This window comes from Procambarus clarkii, chromosome 71 (assembly GCF_040958095.1).
Source record: "Procambarus clarkii isolate CNS0578487 chromosome 71, FALCON_Pclarkii_2.0, whole genome shotgun sequence".
Lineage (NCBI taxonomy): Eukaryota > Metazoa > Arthropoda > Malacostraca > Decapoda > Cambaridae > Procambarus > Procambarus clarkii.
Genome location: NC_091220.1, coordinates 15,255,272 through 15,282,891, shown reverse-complemented (window position 1 = coordinate 15,282,891; position 27,620 = coordinate 15,255,272). Strand labels below are relative to the sequence as shown.

At 38.9% G+C, this 27,620-nt stretch overlaps 1 protein-coding gene across 2 annotated transcripts; it reads right to left on the bottom strand.

Annotated features, from left to right (window-relative positions):
- Positions 1-22,082, bottom strand: LOC123745562 (myosin heavy chain, muscle). 2 transcript variants are annotated; one of them, XM_045726221.2, is made up of 22 exons: positions 21,981-22,082; positions 20,399-20,963; positions 19,289-19,316; positions 18,519-18,621; positions 18,224-18,313; positions 17,518-17,680; positions 15,435-15,538; positions 14,332-14,469; positions 13,948-14,217; positions 12,919-13,089; positions 11,881-12,211; positions 11,415-11,467; positions 9,227-9,314; positions 8,324-8,441; positions 7,908-8,025; positions 6,221-6,694; positions 4,358-5,244; positions 3,635-3,713; positions 2,710-2,955; positions 1,831-2,618; positions 835-1,288; positions 1-683 (listed from the first exon to the last, which is right to left on the bottom strand). In XM_045726221.2, the coding sequence occupies exons 2-22, from the start codon at positions 20,904-20,906 to the stop codon at positions 102-104; spliced, it is 5,793 nt and encodes a 1,930-aa protein (XP_045582177.2). In that variant the 5' UTR covers positions 20,907-20,963; positions 21,981-22,082; the 3' UTR covers positions 1-101. The 2 variants fall into 2 exon arrangements, with proteins under 2 accessions (XP_045582177.2, XP_045582178.2); XM_045726222.2 differs by lacking the exons at positions 15,435-15,538; positions 18,224-18,313; positions 18,519-18,621; ... (1 more) ...; positions 20,399-20,963; positions 21,981-22,082 and having other exon boundaries at positions 17,518-17,648.
- Positions 22,083-27,620: the final 5,538 nt, after the last annotated feature.

Genomic DNA, 27,620 nt, shown 5'->3' with positions numbered 1-27,620 from the left:
TATTCATCTGTATGTTTATTAACATTCAAAGGTACAGTAATCCATAAACCACCGTTTAAGGTGTCGTAAAACAAGCTGAAAGATCCGCCAGGAAGAATGTCTCAGTGTACCAGTTGCGATACAGAGCTCTCAATATGCTGAGTGACAATGTGCCTGGCGCTGAGAGCACTTCTCTCTTCCAGCTCCTCCAGCTCCTGCTGAGCCTTGCGGTATTTGGCCAGATTCAGAGCGGCAATCTCTTCCGCCTCCTCGATCTGGCGCTTGTAGGCATTGACCTTCTGCTGCAGTTTGTCAACGATGTCCTGCATCTTCTCTTGGCTCTTCCTGTCCTCGTCGGACTGGTAGGAAATCTCCTTAATGCGCCTCTCACATTTCCTAAGGTTCTTCTGGGCTTCGGAGTGAAGGGTCACTTCTTTGTCCAACAGGCCCTCCAGTTCACGAATGCGGCTTTCCAGCTTGGTGTAGGCAGCCTTGCCTGTCTTCTGGAGGATGCTCTCGCTCTCCTCGAGTCGAACCTGGAGCTCCTTCACGGTAATTTCCAGTCCCTTACACATCTTCTCCTGGGTCTGAGAGTGGTCCTGTTCGTTGCGGAGTTCGTCAGCCAGGCGGGCGGCGTCGATCATGGCTTTCTTAGCTTTGTCCTCAGAGTTTCTGGCTTCTTTGAGCATTTCATCTATGTCGGTCTGTGGAAATAGATAAATGATGCTTACGTTTGAGTAGGCAAAACTGAAAATATTGAATTATATTAGAGATATTATAATAATTGTCATAGAGTTTTACAAAAGAGAAAGATAATTTACGTCAAGCATTTGACAATAGGGGAAGATAACTTACATTAAGGGTTTGCATTTCAGCCTCAAGTTTCCTCTTGGTCGTAGTAAGTATTCCATTTTCGGTAGTAAGTTTAGTTACGGTTACATTAGCATCGGAGAGATCAGACTCTGCGTTGCGACGGCTGCGATCAGAATGCTCGAGGAGAGTCCGAGACTCTTCCAACTCGCCCTGGAGAGTGTTGACTTTGCGCTCGGACGTGCTGAGCTGCTCCCGGTACTCCGAGACCAGGCGCTGTTGCTCCTCCAGCCGGGTCTGTTGCTCCTTAGTTTCCGTCTGGAGTTTCTTGACGATCTTCTGCATCTCGGCGTTGGCTTTGTTGGAATGGTTTAACGCACCCTCAAGCTCACCGATGTCAGCCTCGATTTTCTTCTTCATGTGTAGGGCTTCCGCCTTGGCTTTGGCTTCGGTTTCAAGGGATGTTTGGATGGACTCGATAGCGCGCTGGTGGCCCTTTCTGCAACATGTATGGATTAATGTTATGCTTTTGGGGCAATGAGGTGACTTGAGCCGATGCCTTGGTAATTCCCAGACACCTGCCCTTAACCCCCACTCAGACACCAAAGGGCAAAAACCAACCAATACAGTAAACTATTTACAAACTAACACTCCCATATATGTTAAGCTTAATATAGTCAACTTTCAAGCCTGCACTCGCGTTAATGTTCTTAGTGTTAACTATGTCATATTAGCGTTATATTCATTATCATAAAAGCCTGGGCATTCAAATAATTTTATATCTAAATTTTTCACCTGTTCTATAGATAACAAGATTTTTTTAAGCAATTAGGCGTTTCAGCCGTCCATCTCATGCATACACAGTATGTATGCTAAAGTGCATTGATGCATCTTATCGATATACAGTATGAATACAGAATTTAATTTTTCCTTCTTGTGCATACCCAGTTTCCCCCCGTCTATCTTATGAATACACAGTATGAATACACAGTATTCTTCCACCACAGTATGAATAGTATACAGTTGATGTATAGCACTTACCGTGTAGCCTCGAATTCGTCCTCCTTTTCCTGAAGGCGTCGATCAATCTCCTGCCTGACTTGACCAAGTTCCACCTGGGACCGAAGTACCTTGTTTTCTTCTTGCTCAAGGGCGGACTCTGCCTCCTCGAGGGCGGCCTGAAGCTCCTCCTTCTCGACCTCGTACTGCTTGATAGTCTTCTGGTTCTCGCTGAGCGTGTTGTCACGGTCGGAAAGCTGATCGGACAGATTCCTTACTTCGTCAGAAAGATTCTTATTTTCTCGGCGAAGTGCCTCGAAGCTCTCTGCTCTCTCTTCGCATATAGCGTTTAGCCGGTAGTTTTCAGTAGATAAGCTACGATACTCCTTCTGGGAAACATCAAGTTCCATTGCAAGGTCATCGACCTTGATCTTCCATTCGCCGATAATTTTGTCGAAGTTCCTTTGTCTCTTCTCTGCCACAGCAGCTAAAGTTTGTGCCTTTTCAACTGCAATTTGCATTTCTTCGAACTCTCCTAAAGCGCGTTGTTTAGTCTTTTCCAGATTCAAGTTTCTGACATTAAGCTGTTCGATTTGAGCTTCAGATTCTTCAAGTCGACAAGCAAGTTTCATACGAGCAGCCTCGAGCTCCTCGGCTTTAGCAACACCGTCAGACTCGTACTTGGAGCGCCACATGAGAGCCTCAGCACTGGCCTTCGACAGCAGTCGTTGCAGCTCTGCCTTGATCTCACTATCTTCGTCGAGTTGCTCCCGGAGACCATCAATGTCGTGCTCCAGGTTTCGGTACTTGCCAAGAATTGTGGCACGCAGCTGTCAAGAGGAAATCGGAAGTTCTTGAAAGTTATACTGGATGCAATTATGTCATTATGATCATTGTATTAAATAGCAACGCGATACCTACCCTACATTCCTCATCTGCGACCTTCTTGGAGTCTTCCACCTGGTTGGATAAGGAGAGTCTGAGCTTATTTAGGGAGCCGATTTGAGCTTCTGCTTCTTCCAGTTGTCGCAAAAGGTCAGCGTTCTCAACCGCGAGCTTCTTCTTGGTAGCGTCGTTGTCGCTGATAATGCGGAAAGCTTCGTCACATTTAATTTGAACCTCGTGCATCTGGTGATGGAGCTGCTTGTTCGTCTTTTCAACTTCAGCCTGAGAAAAATTATGACCAGATTAAGTTCAAATCGTAAATGGGTGATCCATAAATTATTTGCCCAAAGCAGACTAATATGGCAGGAAAATTGAATATTTACTTATACACATTAGCAAGAAAAATCACCGAGACAAGTGAAGAACTATTCAACCATCCATAAAGACACAAATATTGCCTGAACGCTATCACCCCTGAAAGCCTTATCGGTTCTTCGTATGATGAAAGCGCTCAGCTCAATTGTCCGTGTTTCACTTGTGTGTTCCCTACAGATGTATGTTTATATAACACGTGACCTCAAAATGCAAGAAAAGCCAAAAGTGAAATAGGAAAATAGTATTAGTACTTTTGATGAGTTTTTCGCTGTCTTCACATTTCACTGATTTTTCTTACAGCTCTATAAGTAAAAATGGAGTAAACGGTTATCTTGAGATCTTGAGGTTATCTTGAGATGATTTCGGGGCTTTAGTGTCCCCGCGGCCCGGTCCTCGACCAGGCCTCCACCCCCCAGGAAACAGCCCGTGACAGCTGACTAACACCCAGGTACCTATTTTACTGCTAGGTAACAGGGGCATAGAGTGAAAGAAACTCTGCCCAGTGTTTCTCGCCGGCGCCTGGTGAATTAAAATGTTGCAATTTTTTTTCTTTTTTTACACATTAAAATCCGAAAGAACCACTGACCTTTTCATGCGACAGTCTGTCCAGGGCCGCCTTTGCGTCATCTATGTCACGTTTCGCCAGCTCTTTCTCCTTCTCCAACCTGTTGATAGACATAAACATCTGTCAAGCCTAACACCCAAGATCCCACTACTTAGCCTAGTAAGCAAGTCCCGTTTTGACCAACAGCCAGAGCGATTTTGTATATATCGTGTTAGAAATTAGTCTACTCTTAATAAAAACAACTTATTTAATAGAATATATATATATATATATATATTTAATAGTTAAATTACTTAATTTAATTAGGTAATTAACTTACATTATTTACTTAACTAGATCTAGATTGACCTTCGTTGGACAGAATTTAGGAATAATAGACACATTTAGATTAAGTCATGTTGCTAAGCTCATTTCGGTTCATATAAAAAAAATTGTTTGGATCTTTAAATTGAATAAACGCATCAATGCTGAGAATAAAATTTTGTTTAACGAGATTAAGATCGCTAGATAACTCTAGCTATTAGGTAGGACTTAATTGTTAGGAAACAATACTTTATCTATTACATCTATTGTTTCCACATGCAACAGCATGATTGTTGTCTTACAGATAAAACCTCTTATTACAATCAGATATAATTGCAAAAAATGACAAAGTCAGCATCCTAACACTGGTTTGATTTATTGTATTAAATTTAAAATTAGCTTATCAGAACACTAAATCCGGATATGAAAAGAACGACTTGCCTTGATTTGATCTTATTCACATGCTCGATTTGCTCCGCCATATCAGCCACGGTGTCTGTGTGCTTCTTACGGAGAAGGTGGATGGCAGAGTCGTGACGGATGTTCCTTTCTTCGAACTCACAGCGAAGCTTGGCGAGCTCAGTCTCGCGCTTCTTGTTGAGTTCGATCTGCGCGGCAGTGGCTCCACCCGCTTCGTCCAGGCGGTCGGTGAGGTCTCCCAGCTCCCGCGAGAGTGTGGTCTTGGCCTTCTCGGCCTTCGCGCGGGCCTGACGCTCGTGCTCCAGTCCGGCTTCCAGCTCTTCTATGCGGAACTGCAGTTCCTTAATCTGTTTATTGAGCTTCACTACAAGTTGCTGTTCATCATCTAGTTTCTTGGCAATTGAGGAGAATTCCTTATCTTTCCTATCGATGGCTTGCTCGAGATCCTTACGACTGCGTTCCAAGTCGTGTACAGCCTCCTGGGTAAGTTTAAGGTCGCTTTCAACTTTTCGTTTCACTTTCTCAACTTCAGCCCGTTGTCTCTTCTCGTGTTCAAGAGAATCCTCGAGTTCGTCGAGGTGCTGCTCGAGTTTACCCTTAACAGTGTTGAGGTGGTTGCACTTGTCCTCGATGCTCTGGTTGTCCTCGGCGGACTTTTGATTGATTTCCTGCAGGTGTTTCTTCTCCTTGTTTACCTTGTTGATGTGTTCTTCCTGATGGGAAATCTCTTCGGTAAGGTTGTTGATTAAATGATCCTTAGCGGCCTTTTCCTGTTCTACTTTTTGGATGGCCAACTCCAGTTGCTCTATTTCCTTCTTGAGAGCCTGAACGTCTTGCTCCACTCTCTTCTTGTCTTGTGAGAGTGCATTGCGATCTTCTTGCTCCTTTTGCAAGCGCTCGCTGGTTTCCTGAAAGTTACAAGTTATTGGTTCATCAAAACTTACATTTATATATTGCCGAAGAAATGTCTTCAAACCCACGCATCAGTATGCAGATATTTTACAATTTTTTAAGAAATTGAGTATAAAGATACAATACGCGTGTGCACTCCACAACCCTTACAAATACAAAGATGAAGATTGCGAGATACTTAAATATGACTTAGAAAAACTACAGAGCTGTTTTGACAAATGGCTATTAGAGTTCAACACATGTAAGTGTAGTATGATGGAAATGGGAACAGGAAACCAAAAGGACGGTATAAAATCAAGGAAATTTATCTCCCTGTAATAATAACAGAAAAAGACCTGGGAATGGACATAACACGAAGCCTAACTCCGGAGGGTCTTAAAAATAATATCATCAGTAGCATACTTTACCATGGCAAAAGTCAGTACATCGTTCAAGAACCTCAATAAGGAGACATTTAGACCACTGTACGCCGCATGAGACCAATTTGCCACCCCATCGTGGAGCCTCCGTCTCAAAAACACATAAGAAAACTAAAAATGGTTAAATAGTTTCCGATGAAGCTCGTCCCAGAAGTGTGAGGGATGGGTTATGAAGAAAGACTGAAACAGCTAGACCTGACATCGCTACAGAAACGGAGAGAGAGACAGGAGACATAACTGAGACATAGAATAATGTGTAAAGATTATGTTAAAAATTAATACCAATAAAACAAGAAGGGATGTATGGAAGCTTGAGAATTAGATGTGCCATAGAGATCGATGTGAGAAAGATTTTTTAGTATGAGAGTCGCGGGAAAATGGAATGAACTAATCGAGTATGTTGTAGAAGCAACCTCCATTCTCAATTTCAAAAGTAGATGTGATAAAGGAATAAGGTAGGAGTCATTGAATTAGACAACCAGCAACTAGAAAGGTGGGGTCCAAGAGCTTAAACTATATCAATAGGTGAATACACAAAAACACACATCCTTACTTCAAGCTGAGACTCGAGGTCTCTCTTCTGGGACTGCAGCTTTGCCTGCTTATTCAAAAATTCGCTCATATTGCCTTTACTGGATTCCAGGGAGAGCAACAGATTATTCTTTTCCTCCAGGAGAAGAAGATTTGCAGCCTCCAGCTCCTTACGCAGCTTGGTCTCGTTCTCCAGGTCCTCCAGAGCCTTGGCGGCCTTATCCTCCAGCTCACGAATCTCATCCTCAATGCGAGTGACATTGAGGAGAGGCTTGACCTTCTGCCAGAGGTTGAACCACGACCAGGTGCGCATCTTCAGGAACTTCCTGAGGTTGCGCTGAACGACAACGAGGGAAATGCGTTGCTCCTGGAGTTTGATGAAAGCATTGCGGCTGATAAAGCCTCGGACCCAAGCCTGTACCCAGGCGATCATCTTGCCCAGACGGTCGTCGCGGATCTCCTCCAGGGTACCCAGGACACCAGCGCGGAAGAACACCTGGTTAATGAGATTTATAGTTAAGATAATTTAGTGTAGAGCTTATAAAATGCCAGTAGACCGAACAATAAAAGTTAAAGGAATAAAACCAGAATCTAAATTATATTGCTTACTGAGATAGGTTTTGCTAAATCTGTCTTGATATGAAGAGCAGGTGGATTCTTAATGCCATCACATTACTTTATTGATCACCCTGAGTGTATAATCAAACCCTTAACGTAGTCTAGGATTTAAGTAAACTCTCACTGCTCATACTCCGAGAAGCGGGGCTACACAATAATGTTACCATATGACATAAGACAGCACTATTATGATGCTACTGATGACTGAGAGTGTGGGGTACTGGGAAAGACCGGATGTCAGTTAATCTCTTCATATAAGGTTTTCCTAAAATTCCTTTCCTTCCTCTGGGAGCCAACAACAACCTTCCTACTCCATGAAGGTAGAAATAGGTTATTAGTGAGGATTTTATTGAGGGTTTATATATACATATAAACCCTCAATATATATATATATATATATATATATATATATATATATATATATATATATATATATATATATGGAAGTAAATGCACAGGGCCTATTGGCCCATACGATGCATTGAAGTGGGTAGAATATAGTTGTGCATTAATTGGCTGTTGATTGCTGGTGTTGACTTTTTGATGTGTAGTGCCTCGCTGATGTCGAGCCGTCTGCTATCGCTGTATCTATCGATGATTTCTGTGTTGTTTGTTAAGATTTCTCTGGTGATGGTCTGGTTGTGAGGAGAGATTATATGTTCCTTGATGGCACCCTGTTGCTTATGCATTGTTATTCGCCTGGAAAGAGACGTTGTTGTCTTGCCTATATACTGAGTTCTTTTGGGCTTATAGTCCCCAAGTGGGTATTTAAAGGCATAGACGACGTTGGTCTCCTTCAAAGCGTTCTGCTTGGTGTCTGGGGAGATTTTCATGAGTAGATTGACCGTTTTTTTGGTTTTATAATAAATTATCAATTTTATAATAAATTATAATAATTTATAATTTATTTTTATAATATATTTATTTATAATAAATATAATAAATTAGAAAATACAATTGAGCCCCACGACTTAACTTCTATCGGTGTATATATATTTATAATGTGTGTGTTTGTAGTTTTACGGGCTATCCATCCCCGTGCCATTTATTTGGGTGGTCTAATTTTCGTCACTCAAGCAGTTTGTAGTTACCTTAGTGTTGCCAAGGCGGTACAGCTCTTCGTCTAGACCGGCCTTGTCGAAGCAAACCTTGGCAGCCTTCTTGTCATCAGGGATCGCAGACATCTCCTGGGAAGCTAAGATCTTGTAGCTGCGGTATGAGACACGAGGCAGCATGAGAAACAATGTATTTTAAGAAACGAGACAGATTTAGATAGGCTTTTTAGAATGGACGAATGGTTAGCTGCAGCTTAATGTTGACTTAGGTGATGTTAATAGAGTAACCGGATAGTAGTTAAACATCAGTGACATTGTTAAAGCTAATATAAAAATAATCTGAGAGGCATGATCAGTAAGGATTATAAGCCGAAAAATTCAGTGAATAAAAGTTCAAAATTAGGATATTGAAATTCTATCTAAAAGAACACAAGTATGAGAAGTCAACTCACCGGTTCTTGAAGTCAGAATAGATCATCCTGTTGGGGAAGCCCTTACGACAGATACGGATGCCCTCAAGCACACCGTTACAGGTCAGTTGGTGCATGATGAGAGCAGCATCAGTCACACCTAAAAGGGGACAGGAGGAAATTGTCAGTGTTTACACACTCATATCATGCTAAGCTTGAGAACTTGCACCGAACCTTGCACACACTTCAGTAGAAACAGCCGGTTCTTAAGTAGACGTTTTTGGGCACTATGAAACACATATTCCTGTGGCCCTTGAGGATTTTTTTTTTTTGCAGAGATATTCTGCGTGGGCCCTAAGCTTCTGGCTGGCCCAATAAGACCAAATAATTAATATTATAATATTATTCAAGATTATTAATATTAAAATATTAAAAATTATTGATATTAAAATATTATTCAAAATTATTAATATTAAAATATTATTCAAAATTAATATCATAAGAAACCGTAAAAGCTCTATTGTGGATTAAATTTATTGAACATTCCGAAATGGCATCTCTCTCACTTCCTCACCATTGGACTTGGTCTCGTTGGGGACGATACTGTGTTTATATGAGGCTACCTACCCGGGGACTTGGTCTCGTTGGGGACGATACAGTGTTTATATGAGGCTACCTACCTGGGGACTTGGTCTCGTTGGGGACGATACTGTGTTTATATGAGGCTACCTACCCGGGGACTTGGTCTCGTTGGGGACGATACTGTGTTTATATGAGGCTTCCTCCCCGGGGACTTGGTCTCGTTGGGGACGATACAGTGTTTATATGAGGCTACCTACCCGGGGACTTGGTCTCGTTGGGGACGATACAGTGTTTATATGAGGCTACCTACCCGGGGACTTGGTCTCGTTGGGGACGATACTGTGTTTATATGAGGCTACCTACCCGGGGACTTGGTCTCGTTGGGGACGATACACCGGATGAAGTGGGGATGAGTGGCGTTGAGGGTCCTCATCAGGTTGTTGAGCTGGTCCTGTAGGTGAGAAGTCCATAACCAAGTTACGGAACACATTCTCCATTCAGCATAAAACACTGCAGCTGAATTAGAACTTGCAGATATAACATCATAGCTGAATGGTCTCCCTTGCACAAACATGGCCTCATATGTATACAATATTTCAGCTTCCTGAAAAAGCCTACGATGCGAATTTACACTATAAACCATTATTATTACTATTATTCTAGGGACATTGTTAAAATATTTACGCTAGCAGCTTCATTAAGTGACGTATTTCTAGGAGAGATTATAGAGATAAGTAATACTGCAACTAATACGATTTCGGTTTCCATCGAGAGTGATGTGCTAGGATTGATTTGGGTGAACAAATGACTTCATTCATCTTCCAGCAACGAGACTAAGAAGCTGTGTCACAGAGAATTGTTCTTTTTAACAGTACATATCGGCAAGTGGACGCAGATTTGACGCAGTAGCAAATCTTAAGGGCGCTAGGAATGAATATGTCAAGATCAAATATTGTGTTACAGCTAACTGCACATCACATGGTTGGTCTTTTTTTTTAGTTTTTAAATTAGTAAATGGCTTAATTGCTATAAGGATCCATAATTCTTTCGTTGACTGATAATATGGCTAATCGGTCATTTGAATTAGTATATATATATATATATATATATATATATATATATATATATATATATATATATATATATATATATATATATATATATATATATATATATATATTATTAAATATGACCGAAAAAGTAAGATTAATAATTCTAACACGAATTTTCTCAATCTTTCGTACATTACGCTTCACTGCTGGAGGTAAATCAAAAATCACTTCTCCAAAATTCATTTTTATTTCTAGTCTGACGCGACACGGGCGCGTTTCGTAAAACTTATTACATTTTCAAAGACTTCACAAATACACAACTGATTAGAACTTGCGTTTCTCTGATTTTATATCTACATTTGAGTGAGGTGGGAAGGGTGATGTGGCATTAACACAAGACAGAACAATAGGGGATATTAATAGGGTATTAAAAGTATCAACACAAGACAGAACAGAAACAATGGGTATTGAATAGAAGTGTTTGTAGAAAGCCTATTGGTCCATATTTCTTGATGCTTCTATATTGGAGCGGAGTCTTGAGGTGGGTAGAATATAGTTGTGCAGAATATATACAGAATTGTGCAGAGTTGTGTAGAATATAGAATATAGAATATAGCCACAACTATATTCTACCCACCTCAAGACTCCGCTCCAATATAGAAGCATCAAGAAATATGGACCAATAGGCTTTCTACAAACACTTCTATTCAATACCCATTGTTTCTGTTCTGTCTTGTGTTGATACTTTTAATACCCTATTAATATCCCCTATTGTTCTGTCTTGTGTTAATGCCACATCACCCTTCCCACCTCACTCAAATGTAGATATAAAATCAGAGAAACGCAAGTTCTAATCAGTTGTGTATTTGTAAAGTCTTTGAAAATGTAATAAGTTTTACGAAACGCGCCCGTGTCGCGTCAGACTAGAAATAAAAATGAATTTTGGAGAAGTGATTTTTGATTTACCTCCAACAGTGAAGCGTAATGTACGAAAGATTGAGAAAATTCGTGTTAGAATTATTAATCTTACTTTTTCGGTCATATTTAATAATATATGTCTACAGGAAAGACTGCTACCAAAATATACTAATATATATATATATATATATATATATATATATATATATATATATATATATATATATATATATATATAATGTCGTGCTTAATAACCAGAATCACACTATTTGGAATAACAGGATTTATTTGAATTGCCTAACAGAATCATTCGGTCTGTTAGGCAAAATCCCAGGATTTATCCAAGGAAGTACATGATACTTTATTAAATATTTTGTTCCTATACTTCCTGCCTTTATATCTGATTTGGAAACAAAAAACGTTTTTTATTCTCTCAATTTGCTTTAGAATTGTGCGTAGCGTGGACAACTGGTTGGAACAATGGCGCATTACAAGGGTTATGGATGAGTTAACGTGGAAATACGTGAAAGCTATTTAACTTAAGAAATATAATGTATTGGCGTATAACCAATACTACCCACCCTGTATCCTGACGATACGGTCTTGAAGGAGCCTGATTTTGCGCCACGACCACCTGGGGAAAGCAAGAGTTGCATATTATATATATGTTTCTTATAGAATTATCAAACTGAAATTATGTTTTTATTATTAACGACTTATAGCATATGGTTTATTAAGCAAACATTTCAATAAATTTTGTTCTATTAACACCAGAAAGATGAAGAGATATGGAGGTAATATGTTGGTGTAATATATTCCTTATGAAGCCATGGTAAAAAAAAAATAAAGCATTATGCTATTTTGTAAGGCAGCGTTGTAAATTACATAGGAAGCAGATCCTTATTATTCTTACATTACTCGTGGGCACTTTGGCATTAAATGGATATATTAATTATTAATTGAAATAATATGATTTCTATTAAATTAGAAATACAATTTCTGTGAATGTATAGCAAGCAAATTATCGCATATACTCTGATAACTTACCAGCTTTAGTGTCTCCAGTACCAGACTGGCCTGGATGGTCGAGGAAGATGGTGACGACAAGTTCGTTCTGAGACTTCTTGAGCTGGTCGACGACGGTGTCGTTGAGGGGATCCTTGTTCTTCTCCAGCCAGCCACTCAGGTTGTAAGTGACAGTACCGGCGTAGTGAACAATGGCGAAGTGGCCCTCAGCCTCGCCGGGCTTGGGTGGCTTGGGCTTGATGAACACGGGAGACTTGCCCAGATGGTTGGCGTTCAACTTCTCCTGGAAGGATTTGTCGGTAGCCTTGGGGAACATAGACTCCTCTTCCAGGATGGACAGGACACCCATTTTCTGTTGAAAGTGCAAGTGAATCTGTTGTTAACAAATAGACGATGTCTTAAATCATATGATGAAATTATTGGACCGTAGGGCACATGGGGCTTTCGTTCAAGTAAGTTTACTGAGACAAGGAAAAAAATACATCTCAAAGGGATAGAGTAGCTTAGGCTATTTCTACCCCCCTACAGGCTTTCGTTATGTGATCATTTATACGCTTGAAACATGAAATTTGTATTATGCTTACAAATCCGTATAACAATCAAGATTTCACATTTATATTTATGCAAAATAATTAATATTGAGAATATTTCTGATTTATTATGTTCGAGTAGTTCCGATCTATTATTTTAGTTTACTATAAATTCTTTTTTTTATTCTTGAATCCTATAACAAAATAAAATTTAAATTGTGACCAAAATATTGAATCCTAATTTCAAGACTCACAAAATCTGAATTTTATTAGTGTGAAATCTTATATACATATATACTTACTTTCTTTTAAACGTATTTTTCATATTTTTTACTCATTTAAAAAGACGAATTTCATAAAATAGAATATTATTCAGATATTATCAAGTTGTGCAAGTGACAAATAATTGCACTCCTGAAGTGTTAAGAGAAACTATCAAAATGGTAAAATCAAAATTACCAGTTAAAAATTTATATAATTAGTAATAATAATTATGTAAATTTATATTTTCTTTTCTTTGAATATTTACCTTCTCAAAGAGCTCGATGCAGGCTTGCAGATCCATACCGAAGTCGACGAAGACCCAGTTGATACCTTCCTTCTTGTACTCCTCCTGTTCCAGCACAAACATGTGATGGTTGAAGAACTGCTGCAGCTTCTCGTTACAGAAGTTGATACAGATCTGCTCAAAGCCGTTGTACTGTAAATAAAGTCCATATATTTAAAAACTGTAAATTTGGTAAGAAGTATAACAGCAAATCTTGATGTAATCAAGTATATTGACGTCAGTTTTTATATAAAAAAAAACCTTGTATCGCATGCCAAAGAGGAAATGCATTGTTTTTAATTTTGGTTGATGGGAATCAAAGAAAAAGTAATAACTTTAACTCATATTCGCCCAACTGCAGTATTTTTTATTTACAGATGTCTTTATGTTATGGTTTTGTGAAGTTAGGCCTTGATTAGGTTAGAATAGCTTAGGTTTCGTAAGGTTAGGTTGATTAAAATTGGTTTGGTTAGAATTTGCTAGATTACGTTAGGTTAGAATAGATTATGTTAGGTAAAAATAGGTTATGTTTGGGTAGATTAGGCTATATTAGGTTAGGTTAGTTTTTTCGCTCTGTGGTCAATTATTATTACTTACGTGACATGTGTGAAACACTTTAGAAAGTATGCTTATAACATAAGCTTATAAGCTACCAGCTTATAACATAAGCTTATAAGCTACCAGCTTATAATATAAGCTTATAAGCTACCAGCTTATAAGCTAGCAGCTTATAGGCTACTAGTTCATAAGCTACCAACATATAATATAAGCATGCTTATATGATATTATAATCATGTTTAGGAAGAACCTAACCTAATAACATGGGTAGAAAGGGGGTGCATCTTTAAATAAAATCTCGAACGAAATCAGCTGGGAGTCATGTATGAAGAACAATTAATTAATAAACACAGGAGGAGTGCTTGAGCATGAAATGGATTTGAGCTGTTTGTTTACAGGATGGGCTGTACATGAAACAAACTTGGCTTCCTTATTTTGAAGATAAATACTTACGTCAAAGATCTCGAAACCAGCAATATCGAGGACACCGATGAAGGAAGCACGCTTCTGGCCGGTCTCAAGCGTCTGGTTACACTTTGATACCAGAAACTTGAATACTCGATCGAACAGACCCTTGGCCAGGGCACCAATGGAGTAGTTACACTGGTTCACGTTCATGCCCTTGGCTACGAACTCGGCGCCGACCTTGATCTTGGGCTTGGTAATGTTCCTGTACAGGTCCTCACCCTCAACGCCAAGAAGCTTGGCAACTTTGTTTCCAACCTGATAAAGAGGAATCAGCGAGTTACTTTTCAACAAAATATCAAGGATATTTTATGACTGGATCAGAATTACCTAAGTATTGCCACATTATAATAAAGTTGTAATTATAATCACCTCAGTGCCGTCGGCCTCAGCCTGCTCCTCGCGACCCCTCTGCTTGAACTTCATCTCTCCCATGTGCATGACGGCGGCCGTCGCCTTGTAGACATTCTCAACTTCCGTCTTAGTGAAGCCCAGAATATCGAAGGCGTCCTAGAGCGGGAAGGTGTCAATGAAAAGATGACTTTTTATTATGTTTAAGAAAACAATATATATATATTCTAAATCGTGCATCATACGCATTTCTTTTTCTGCTGTTGCTTCTTAACCATAAAATCTGCACGTTCAAAAACACCGATGAGAAGACTATATATATATATATATATATATATATATATATATATATATATATATATATTTAACCAGACCCAATGGAAAAAATAGGATAATCTACTTTTTTGTAAAAGGGAAGCAATTCTGTATTTAAACAATTGTTAAGATGAATTAAAATAATCCGGTGAAATTAACGAACTCTAATAAAAAGAATGCTGTTGTGATAAAACAATAGACCTTAATTCATTTATAATTATTATCTTTGTTCATTTAAGGCAATTAAAGTCAAGTTAAGTAATGGTGCATAATTGAACACCACATTTTAAGAAATCTTTCGTATATCTTATTGTACATAACCCTGAAATTAAAACATCAGTCAAGATTTTTTCATAATTCGGGACAAAATTGCTTCTCCTCCATGGTCGACCTGACGACTGTCTAAGCCATCATCACCTTTCTCGTCATGTCGGGAAATTGGTGATGTCTTGTATTTAGTAATTAAAGTATGTTGCCTCGATAGATGAAGAACATTCTCTAAGGTAAAGATGGGATACTTTTCTACAACATTTTAGATACAGGAAAATAATAAGAGACAGAAAAGGAGTCATCGGTCGGTAGCATAATGAAACATATCAGTCCGTCTGTTTCCTTGTCAGCTTTGGACTACAGAAGACTCAGTATTAAACTTGAAAATGTTTAGGAAATAAGGGAAAAATAACAATTATCTTATCAATCTTGCGAGTTTCAACCCAAAAATAATAAATGACGAAACATCGATTAAGAGTTTCATACTCTATCGATGGTAGAAGGGGGACCGTATTAACACGCTAGGCTCCCTCACTCACGTGACAGAACTGCATGTCCTCGCCGTCATCAATAGAAGGCACGGTGACCTTTCCTTGAGACACGTAGTGATAATCGTAGATATCATCGCTAAGGAAACACATGGCTGTAGATGAGGGAAGTACAGTGTCAACAATTTACCCAAACTTTCCAGAAATGAATCATAAGATCATCTTAACAGAATACAAACAACAAGACACACTTATTTGATGATGGTAAGGCAAAGCAGCCATTGATGTCACTACCATTGTAACCTGGAATAATTGATTTACAAGCTGATAGATCTCAGCATATTCTTTTCCACTTTCGTGGGTTCCGCTGGAGCAGTTGAGACATTAGCAACTGTTATATAGCACTATACTCTATCTTAAGGACGGTTGCGGTACTGGGTAAACAGAGATAATAGGTACAGGTCCCTATTCCATGTTACTTGGCACTTTTGTTCCGAGTAGCTGAATCTAAAACAACGAAATTAACTTATATGTTTATCATAGTAGCCCTTAAAAGATGTTGCTCTACATAACAAAGTCTTATGTCTCAAGTATCTTGCATGAATATTATAATTCCTCTAATTATAAAATAAAGAAATCATGAACAGACCTAACATTTCTTTTTTAACAATTACTTAGTTTGTACTCATAGGCTTTATTCAATTTTTAGGAATAATGCTTCCGGCAAAATGAAATCCTACTCCGCCACACTTTTCTGAAAGCTGATTTGAAAACATGTGTACTCGAATACGCTTTTTAGGACGTCATTGTCATTTAATCATGATACACTTTGTGGGATGAGAGAAACGTTACGAGGTGATTCGTTACACTCAACAACATCTAGATTTTGGGTATTCCATATGTGTTATAAACATCTCAGTGTTTGAATCTCTTTACAGAGAAGCCGAGTAACCAGAGTCATCGACATTATTATGTAAATGCTGGTGAACTTAATCCAGAACAAAATGTATACACTAGGAAGCGGGGTAGACTTGTTAAAATCGCGGTTGAATAAATCTAATAATTGCAATGCTGTCCCTTGAGGCTACCTTGAGGCTACCTTGAGGTGCTTCCGGGGCTTAGTGTCCCCGCGGCCCGGTCGTCGACCAGGCCTCCTGGTTGCTGGACTGATCAACCAGGCTGTTAGACGCGGCTGCTCGCAGCCTGACGTATGAGTCACAGCCTGGTTGATCAGGTATCCTAAGTTACTAATCCTAAGTCCTAATCCCAAATAAACAGAGAATATACCCCCCTCTGGATTCTAAAATATTGACAAGGCCTTGAAAATGTTTGATATACATACAGTGATTAATTATAAAAATACTACTGGATAAATATTAGTTAGAAACAGCCCTCGTAATGGTACCTGTCGTTTACAAAATAGCCCCCCATGAAAAAAGAAATACATTTTTCTGTGTAGTCCACCCTTACTAACGCTTTCCTTCTGCTTCATAAGGATAACTCTGCCAATCTTCTTCTTTAAATTAAATAATGTTTCTCAAGGTATTTTTGTCTATATTGTTTTGCTATTGATTCTTCTTGATGTTATCATTAATACCTTTATTATCTTACTTGTTGTTCCTCCTTCCCTTTTCTCGTTCCATTTCTTAATCCCAATTTTCTTATCGGTAAATTTGTGTTTACATAGTTCATGACCCTGCTTGTCTGTGAGCACTCTTTTTCCTTCCCTTATTCCAGTTCCCAGGGTGGGTCTTATGTAACTTATCTCTCAAATCTGCTTACAAGCTGGCCCCAAAATGGTTGAAAGCACTTAGGCTGTTTCCTCACACTCCAAATGTTTTGCATTTAATAGATCAGCATTTCTTGATCTTATTCCGCTCGGGTAAGCCAAACGTTACGCGAGAGTAATAATATTATATAAATACAATTATATTGTTATTAACTATAAGGTTATTATCCAGTGCAAGGCCATAGTAACCCTTCTGTGGTTGGGAGCTCTTTACGCTAAAACCGAATTAAAAACTTATTATAAACATAATTAAATATGCTTCACAGCGAAACTTATTTGAGGTACAGATGTACTACATTAGGTATGATGAGACTTAAGAATCTAATTTTGAAGAGATAAACTTACGTTTGATTTCCTTGACTTGGTCAGACATCATCTCGTAGAAGATGTGGTAGGAGCGCTCGAGTGACTGCTGGGAGATGACGCGAGCCTTCTCCAGCAGGTAGACTTCGATGTCAGCACCGGACAGCTTGCCATTGGCTTGGAAGTGAATGCGGATGAACTTGCCCTATGCATAAAAAGGGATATTAGAAGCTTCGGGCTTACAACCAATCAAGGTAATTAACAAGAGGAAATCACTAAGCCAGAATGACTATTTAACACTTCAAAGGGATACGAGGGCAGGACAAGAGGACAGATTGAGGGAGCGATGCCCAAATGACTTGAACGTCGACCTGCAAGAAGCGAAGTCGGCGCTATACCGACAAGTCCAAGTACATCGACACAACAAACAAGCATTGAAGAAGCATTATTTTTTAGCAGAAATAATATCCAAGTATTCTGTTATATTTTTTATCATAACAAAATATACTATGCTGACGATGAGTCAAATATTTAGTGGGATATACCCTTTACATGGTAGAGACAACAACACAGGTTAATGCCCTCACATGGTACAAACAGCATCAACACAGGAAATTAATCTTCAAGAGTATCCGAAGCTGGTTCAGAAGGCACTTAGTTTATTCTAAGTCATATTCTAATTCACTTGTTATAGCATAATAACAGAACGTTACAAGACAATATGAGTTACGAACGACCTTCAACTTACAAATCGAGAAGAGTTGTCGTTACGAACAGTCTTGGCGTTACCAAAAGCCTCGAGTACAGGGTTGGTTTGGACAATCTGGTCTTCGAGATTCTGATGGAGGAAGCAGAATAAGAATATTTATGTTATGAAACGAAACATAAAAATCTAAATGTATGTTAGTATGTAAATAGCAATTTCAAGTAATAACTAGAAAATCGTTGTAACATAAATAATTTAACCGTTTATTAACTTAATTTTTGTATATGAAAAAATGTAGTAGGAAAATAGATTATAAGAAAATAAAGTTATTTCTTACGGGTTTCTCAGCTTCCCCCTTCTTCTTGGTGGTGGCGCCGACGTTGGCGAAGTAGGAGAGCACCTTCTTGGTGTTCTCAGTCTTGCCGGCACCGGACTCACCGCTGTGGGAGGGGAAACAAAACATCGATTAGTAAACATTTGCAATAATTTACTGAATTGATGGAGACAGGAATTTATCTTTAGGGTAATAGCATCTTATTCGGTACAGCAATGATCTTGCTTCATGCAGGTCCTGTGTTCGATCCCCGGTGGTCCAAGTGGTTGAACACCGTTCCTTCACTTTGCCCCTCATGTTTTATTTCCTTATCCTATTACCGCTAACAAATGCAGTATTAATGACAATAAATAGTCAAAATAAAGCCAATTTTGATTACCATGATTCACATGTTTAAGGTTCAGCAATTGACGCTTTAAATTTATACATCAATTTATACTGTATACTGTATGTAAATTCTTCCGTGAGAATACAGAAAAAGACTACTTATCCAGGGCATTAGGAACCTTCATTATGAAGAAAGATTAGGAAAACAATATTCACAGTTTCTATAATGGTATGCAGTGGGACGGAACACAGTAGAACAGTAGGAATGTAAAGAAAGGTTTAACAACGGAGATATAAAAAAAACATATAAGCCAAAGTTAGAAAAATGAAACAATGAAATCAGAATTAAACAAAAATAACTAAAGACTAGTACAGAAAATATTGTTTTGTTTAATTCATCAAGTAATAAAAGGCACACAAGTAAGAAAATATAATATGTGACTTACGTGATGAGCATAGACTGGTTCTCACCGACTGTAAGTAGAGAGAATGCAGAACATTAACAGATAATCCTCCCTGTCCCTTCCTCACCCCTAACCCTCCCTTTTCCCCCTTCCCTTGACCCCCCCACCCCTCGCCCCGAAATCCTCTGAGAGCCTATTAAAAACTCACAAATTCCCTCCCCAACCCCTGATCTACCTTCCCCCCCCCCACTCCCAGATACCCCAGCATTCCCCAACCCATGACCTCTCCCCCCCCCTTATTTAATAAGTTATGAAATTTTTATAATTAACTTATTAAGTTATTATAGCAAAAAATTAAGTTATTATAGCAAAAATTTATGAAGAAATGAGGCTTTAATTGCAAGTTCAAATAGTAAAATATGTTGCAGAAATGCATCACTGGTGTTCCTTCAGCAAGATATAAAAAAAATCGATACAGCAATATACAGCAAAATCGATACTGTAATAGATAGTACTGCAACAAGGTGCAATAAGTGATTGTGCAACAAAATATGAAATATGGCGTTGCAGAGTGATGTAATTAATTCTGCAACAAGATTTAGTAAGTGATGCTGCAATATGATTTAATAAGTAAAATTACAACAGTATGTAATAACTGTTATTGCAACGTGAAAATAAATGATGTTGCAACCAGATTTTTAATTGATGCAGCAACATGATGAAATAAGTGATGCTGCAACAAGATGAAATAAGTGATGCTGCAACAAGGTGTAATAAATGATGGCGCAACATATTCTCAAGAATGATAGAATAAGATGTTGGGAAGCGTGAAGAGGGAGATGTGGAAGATAAAGGTTACTAAAAGCTATTTTAGATTTGTTCTAAAATAAACATATAGTCACTTATGTACCCTAACAGGTAATTGGGATAATATCTCCCGAGTTTAGGTCATCCTTGGAGGAGTTTGGGTCTTGAAATTCTCCTTAACGCTATAGAATTGATCATATTTTAACTCGAGTTTTCTTGTGAGATATGAATTAATCCTGTGAGGCATGATTTTGCCATCCCTGAACCCATGATGTGAGATATGAGAATTTGTGTATGTATGAGCACTTGTGGAAAAACTGTAGGTTACAGTAATCTTGTACTTACGCTGCATCATGTTCATGTAGGCGCCGTCAGCGATAGCGAAGAGATGGGGAGGTACTTCATTACGCCTCTTGCCCTGGTAGATCTTGACCACGCGGTTGGTGTAGATGGGGTAGCGCTTGTAGGGGTTGATGGCGATACAGAAGAGACCGGAGTAGGTGTAGATGAGCTTAGCGACGTAACGGGTCTTCAAGTTGTAGAGGACGGAGGCATCGTTCAAGTAGGTCAAGTTGGACATGTCCTCGCATTTCTCGTACTTGGGAGGGTTGACTTGACCAACAAGATCCTTCTTCCAGTTCTTGGTCTCACCCGCGGCGTAGACTGTGATAAGGTCACCCTTGGTGCCTTGAATCTCACCCTCGATGAAGCCATCCTTGTCATTCGGGACCCAACAAGACTTTTTCGGATCGTAAGGCTTGCTCTGGTCCAGCATTTTCTGCTCCGCTGAGATGAACAGGAATTCCGTGGGGTCGGGATCGGGCCCCGTGCTCTTCTTAACGTGGCCAGGCATGCTGTCGCTCGCTGCTCACACGTTACTCAACTACGGCTTGGTGGGGGTGATCAGGTCCTGTAATGATATCACAAACATTAGTTCACTCTCACGAAGCGTTTTACGTCATAATCCAACTCCCTAAAACTTTATGTAGTTAGTTTTCTACGCAATACAAGTTGATGTAAAGACATGTATTCAGTTATGAAGATTCGTGCATATGGTGTTGACTGTGGGCTGTGTATACCAGCATGTTTGTGGTCTGTGTTATATGTGTATACCAGCATGGTTGTGGTCTGTGTTATATGTGTATACCAGCATGGTTGTGGTCTGTGTTATATGTGTATACCAGCATGGTTGTGGACTGTCCATCATGGGTATACCAGTCTGTGGACTGTCCATCATGGGTATACCAGTCTGTGAACTGTCCATCATGGGGTATACCAGTCTGATTGTGGACTGTCCATCATGGGTATACCAGTCTGTGGACTGTCCATCATGGGGTATACCAGTCTGATTGTAGACTGTCCATCATGGAGTATACCAGTCTGATTGTAGACTGTCCATCATGGAGTATATCAGTCTGATTGTAGACTGTCCATCATGGGGTATACCAGTCTGATTGTGGACTGTCCATCATGGGTATACCAGTCTGATTGTGGACTGTCCATCATGTGTATACCAGTCTGATTGTGGACTGTCCATCATGGGGTATACCAGTCTGATTGTGGACTGTACATCATGGGTATACCAGTCTGATTGTGGACTGTCCATCATGGGGTATACCAGTCTGATTGTAGACTACATCATGGGTATACCAGCCTGCTTTAAGACTGAATTCACTTGGCAGGTGTTCACTCTTTTCTTTCTCGTTGCGATAAATAATGTAAAACATTTGTCATTCAACAATCGAATAGTTCACACTAATATCTTATATCTTGAAGAGAAATTTGTTATTTCTGACACGAGTTTTCATATCTCTCTTTATGTATATATATTCTCAATCACCGAAACGAAAATCACTTGGAAACACTAAGTCCGCAAAAATCGCTACAGCCTAATATTATCATTGGTATCTGCACTGTTATTACTTACGATGATCTCGAGAGAATTACACACACACACACGCCTGTCCCGCACACCCACTGGAGGCCATCTGAGGGAAGCTCTCAGAGTACCAATACCAGGTAAGGTGAGAGGCCAGGGTGGATAAGTTTCCCCCCTGGTAAGAATAGCCTAGGGCGAACACAGTGACCATTGCCATTGAAATGCTTTAGACTTGGCACACCGGGGCCTGTAGCCCCTATAGAGGATTCAACAAGAACAAGGATTTTAGGTTAATAATTAGCTTTTAGTAAGGGTGTTTTAGATTCAGAATAGGTAAGTGTGTGGTATTAAATACGACGTATGTTGTGTTAGACTTTGTGCATGTTGTGATGCGGTGTTAAGAAATGGTATTCAATAAACTTCATAGCCTTGCTCGTAGTAAACTGGCTCCAGCCAGTACACAAATTTGTCATCCTGTAATAAGGGACGCAAGGGTTGTCTATCTACTAAAAGATGTCTTGATAATTTATTTGTCAACCGACATCACATATGTTTTGTTTTGAAAATTGTGCAACTGATATGATCATAAGAGGGGTGTTTTGAAGTCATATGCTTCATCCATTTTGTATCATATTATTTGTACCAGCGATAGCCTTGGATGAATAGAGTGAGAACCGTCTAATCTTAGTATACTGGGAGTCTACTGCTACGCTGGCCGCCATCCTGAACATTCCCTCGGCATACCGCTTGCCAACTTTCGCTGTTGAGCTGATATCCTGTAACCAAAACAACAGCCTATGCCAACCGGTTTCCTCCTCTGACATTGCCCCTCCTTTTCATGCATTTCCACTTCCTGCTTTAGTGATGCTTTTCGCCCTGCAGCCACAATGCTCGGGCCAGGAGGCGTATTCGTTAATTTTAACGTACTGAGAATTACAAATTTGTATTTTCCCAAATAAAAAGTAATATTATTATATACCAGAGGGTGTTGAATAGTTAGGCTTAACTTAGGTTAGGTTAGGTGGTTAGGCTCTGTTGATCACAGTGCGTGGATGAAACATTTAGAGAGTAATATGTGTATAGCAGCCTGATCTGATACGATTCGGTCAGAGAAAGTGAACGAAGCACTTTTTTATAAAAAACTTTACCGGCATCAGCTGTGAGTCGCGTGTCAAGTGCTTTTCATCCATTAACGCGGCGTTTGCAGACAACTCCCGGGAACCTACTTATTACAAAGCGAACAGTTGCGTTAGGTAAAAGGGAACGTCCATCCTGCCCAGGAATCAAACCCAGGATCCCCAATTGCAATTTGAGATCGAACCCAAATTTCCCAGTATAGGCTACTGATCACACGCCTCATAAGTGACTTATCATCCTGTGAGATATCAGGAACTGAATGTGCATATAAAATGAAGTCATATATATATAATTGATAGCTTAAACAAGACCTGAAATTGTTGATCAAACCACACACTATAAATTGAAGAGACGACGACGTTTCGGTCCGTCCTGGATCATTATCAAGTCGTATGCCCTGAAATAAACAAAATAGACTGAAATCAGGAAATCATTCTGAAATAGACTGAAATCAGGAAATCATTCTGAAATAGACCGAAATCAGATTGATAGACCTGAAATTCCTTTGAGCAAAGTTGATCATCGGAGCAGTGCCAATAGGACAACTTTTCATATCCAATATTTAGGTCTCTCGTGATGTAGTCTGTGATCTATGGTACAAACAATAGGAACTCTGCACAAATACTTCCGTGAAATCCTGAGGTTGGTGAATTTTTTTACGATTCAAGTAAGCCAAGTTACAAATGTTTGTTGGTACCTACAGCTGAATAGACAGAAAAGAATTATTGAACAATTTTCCTTACAGATATTGGATTGTTGTAGGCGGATGTGATCAATCTTTAAGAGCAATCGTTAATAGTAATGAGACTTGCCTCATCAAATTGTAACGCTAAGAAAACTGATGCAATATATACATAAAATGATTGCGACTAGGCGGTTTTATAATACTATTGCTGTGATTGGTATTTTAAAACAATCATTAGCTCTTCCAACCGAACGACTATAACTGCGGTAGCTGAGTAGACCACCAAGCTATTTGAGGATGGTGGACCTTACTATCCTCAAATAGGTAAGCTCCACCAACCTTACCTATTTGAGGATGGAGAAGAAGTAATCTGCTCTTTTTCTAGGCAGGCATGAGGACCTACTCCTTCAAGAAATAAAGGAACTCATTTCGGGATCTTCTTACTAACGTCACATTAGACGAGAAATATATCGTTCCAAATTTAAACGTCTAAAAGAAAATCCTAAACACTTCTGAAAAGTAAATATATATATATATATATATATATATATATATATATATATATATATATATATATATATATATATATATATATATATATATATATATATATATATATATATATATTCTTAATAGCATTTAAGTTGCACTAATCTTCAACATCCAAAACGCAAATCGTTGACCTCTGTCTTAACTATTCTGAGCCAGGCCACAATAGCTTCCGGGGCTGTGCTGGTGATGGACCAGGAAGCCGGAGTATACTCATTCCTTCAACCTTGATACAGAGGAGTATACCCATTCCTTCAATCTTGATACAGAGGAGTATACCCATTCCTTCAATCTTGATACAGAGGTACAAGTAACAACTTACTCTTTCACACAGTAAGACATTCCTACCTTAAACTATATGAAGGTCTCATAGTTATCGCCCACTGTTTGGGCGATAACTTTTTGTTTTTGGGGATTTATTTATTGGGTGATTAGTTGTTTGTTGTTGGCTGATGTGCAAATTTTTGTTTTAAATTTTTAGGTATTTTTTGTAGTTAATTTGGGCGATTATTTTTTATTTATTTATTGGATTTGCTGCTCTGTGAGTTTTTTGTTGGGTGATTAATTGTATTTTTTTGGGGGGAGGGGTAAATTTTTATCCTTTTTTTAGGACAACTTTTTAGTTTTTCTCGTGATATGTAGTTCGACAATTTGCATTTTTTCTTGGACGATTTGATTTTTTTGTGGGTTAACAGTGGTAAGACAACAGTTAACTCCAGGGTGTTCCAGCATATATTAACTATATATAATATATTGCACAGTCTTGGAATGATGGGTGAAATAGCCTGCACAGTGTTGCAACATTAATATATGCTACTTGAGCTTGTAATATTAATAACACTATGTTGTACATTCTTGCAACATTACAATAATATGTTGCATGGTATTGCACAGTCTTGTTTCATTGGTAATTAAATATTGCATAGTGCTGAAATATCATCAATAACAAGTCTCTCTCTCTCTCTCTCTCTCTCTCTCTCTCTCTCTCTCTCTCTCTCTCTCTCTCTCTCTCTTTCTCTCTTTCTCTCTTTCTCTCTCTCTCTCTCTCTCTCTCTCTCTCTCTCTCTCTCTCTCTCTCTCTCTCTCTCTCTCTCTCTCTCTCTCTCTCTCTCTCTCTCTCTCTCTCTCTTTCTCTCCCCTTCCAAGTGTTATACAGTCGTGGTGGCTTGGCTCTTTCCCCCTGATAGTTCCCTTCTCTTTGCCTAAATGAATTATGTACTAGAAAATTATAAACTAATTCAGTTATAAATATGCAACCAATTATGAATGATGTTACTTATTGATTGATTAAAATTTAAAAGCTAAAAGTTGAATTCCTTCCTGTGAATGGCTGTAGCAAATACAAACGTCTTTAAACCTTTTTTGGGAACGTACATATACCGAGGACATGCTCAGGATTCGTCTTGTTGAAGAAACTGGATAAAGTTGACTCGTAAAACAATTATTATATATTCTTACAAGAAATTCTTCAATGAATTGATCAACACACAGGCAACATCCAAGTGACATGGATGTCTCTGTATTGTCCGCTTTTCTCTTCTCAGTCAGTCGCAAGGATCCACCAAAGATTGGCAACAGAGACAGGCCAAAGTCGTAAATATTGTACGTGATACTGTCAATGTTGCTCTCGCCTTCCTGTCTTTGAGTCTGTCATTCGCCGGACAGGGTTCGCCAAACAACCGTCCGTGTAATGCCACCTGTCTCATATATTTGACTAAAACAAAGCTTTTCTGTAACCGAAGCATTGTATTGGCAAGTTTCCTCTGAAATATGGCTGAAAGACGTACAATGTTTGAAGATGCCACGAGTGAGTTTTTTCAACTGGAATTTGTTGCAATGTTTAATCTGGCTTCCTGCACTAGGCTGCACTAGGCTGCGCTACCAGTAAAGGGCCCAGATTCACGAAAGCACTTACGCAAACACTTACGAATCTGTACATCTTTTCACAATCTTTGGCGGCTTTGTTTCCAATTATTAAACAGTTAATGAGCTCCGAAACACCAGAAGGCTGTTTATAACAATAACAACAGTTGAATGGGAAGTTTTCGTGCTTGTAAACTGTTTAATAAATGTAACTAAAGCCGTCAAAGATTAAGGAAAGATGTACACGTTCGTAAGTACTTTCGTGAATCTGGCCCCTGGTCATTATCCTGACTAGTGCTTCCAGAGCCCGTCCTCAGAGCAAATCCATTACCATGAGAAACCACACTTCCCCATCCCCCTCAAACGACCTGGATAGTTTTCTATATATTTTTGATAGTTTGAAAGCATATTACGGTTCCAGTAATAGTCTACTTGTAAACTGCCAAGGGAAAGTTTGTCCTAAACATATTTTATTCTCAAGTTATAACTTTATTATATTATAAATCGTTGGTTTAGAATATAACAAGTATATGCTAAAAACGTTTCTTTGAAGACTTTAGTTTTCTGTAATCGGAGTTCTCTGCTACACTGACATAGTTTTCGAATTCTAATTTCACATTAGCGTCAATAATATATCATATTAATGTAACCAAACATAATGAAACCTAACCTAACCGAATCAAACTTTAACTTAGAGTAATCTTACCCTAAGCATGGATCGATAGAGAGTAAATAATAGTACTAATTAATTATGTAGTTCTCAATCCATTCCCGTGAGCAGATTTCCTCCCTGAGGACAGGTCAAGATGAAGCCAAGAACTGCCTCATCATCATTAATCACTAGCAACTATCACCTCATCGGGTTGTGTCTTCATTCAGTTGTGCTACAATAACAGGTCCTGCAGTTTGTACCCTTGTGTTATTTGAGTTACCATGACGTATAACTGAATGAGGTTAGTATAGGGAGATTCCTCCCCTTTAAACCCAAGTTTTTTTTTCCAGCTATGGAGTTTATTCTTTCTAGGTAGTTTCTATGCTTCTATTTCCATTCACCTGGGCTGTATGGGTCTCGAACCCATGTGTGTGAGACCGACGCTCTATCAACTGGGCTATGAGCAGTCTTATAAAGGAACGTTTCCTGAAGCAGCACCCTGCTGTTAAACTGGAATTTTCGGCTTTCTGCTTTCTATTATTTTTTCTAGACATAAAGCAAGGAATGATGTTTGTAGACAATTGAAATTGTCCATCGTACACATCTACCATTTTCTTGTTGTTTGGCAGCTTTCCCACCTCCAGAGGCATAGTGTATTGATTGGTGTGTGAAGAATGTCTGGTGTTTTATTTGAAGTATTCATACTGATGTTTACAGTGTGGCAAGTTCAGGGTTAGGCTTCCTCTTGTATGTCTCGTCTGCTGTTATGGTGCTTTAATGCTTGCCGACCTGTTCTCGTCTC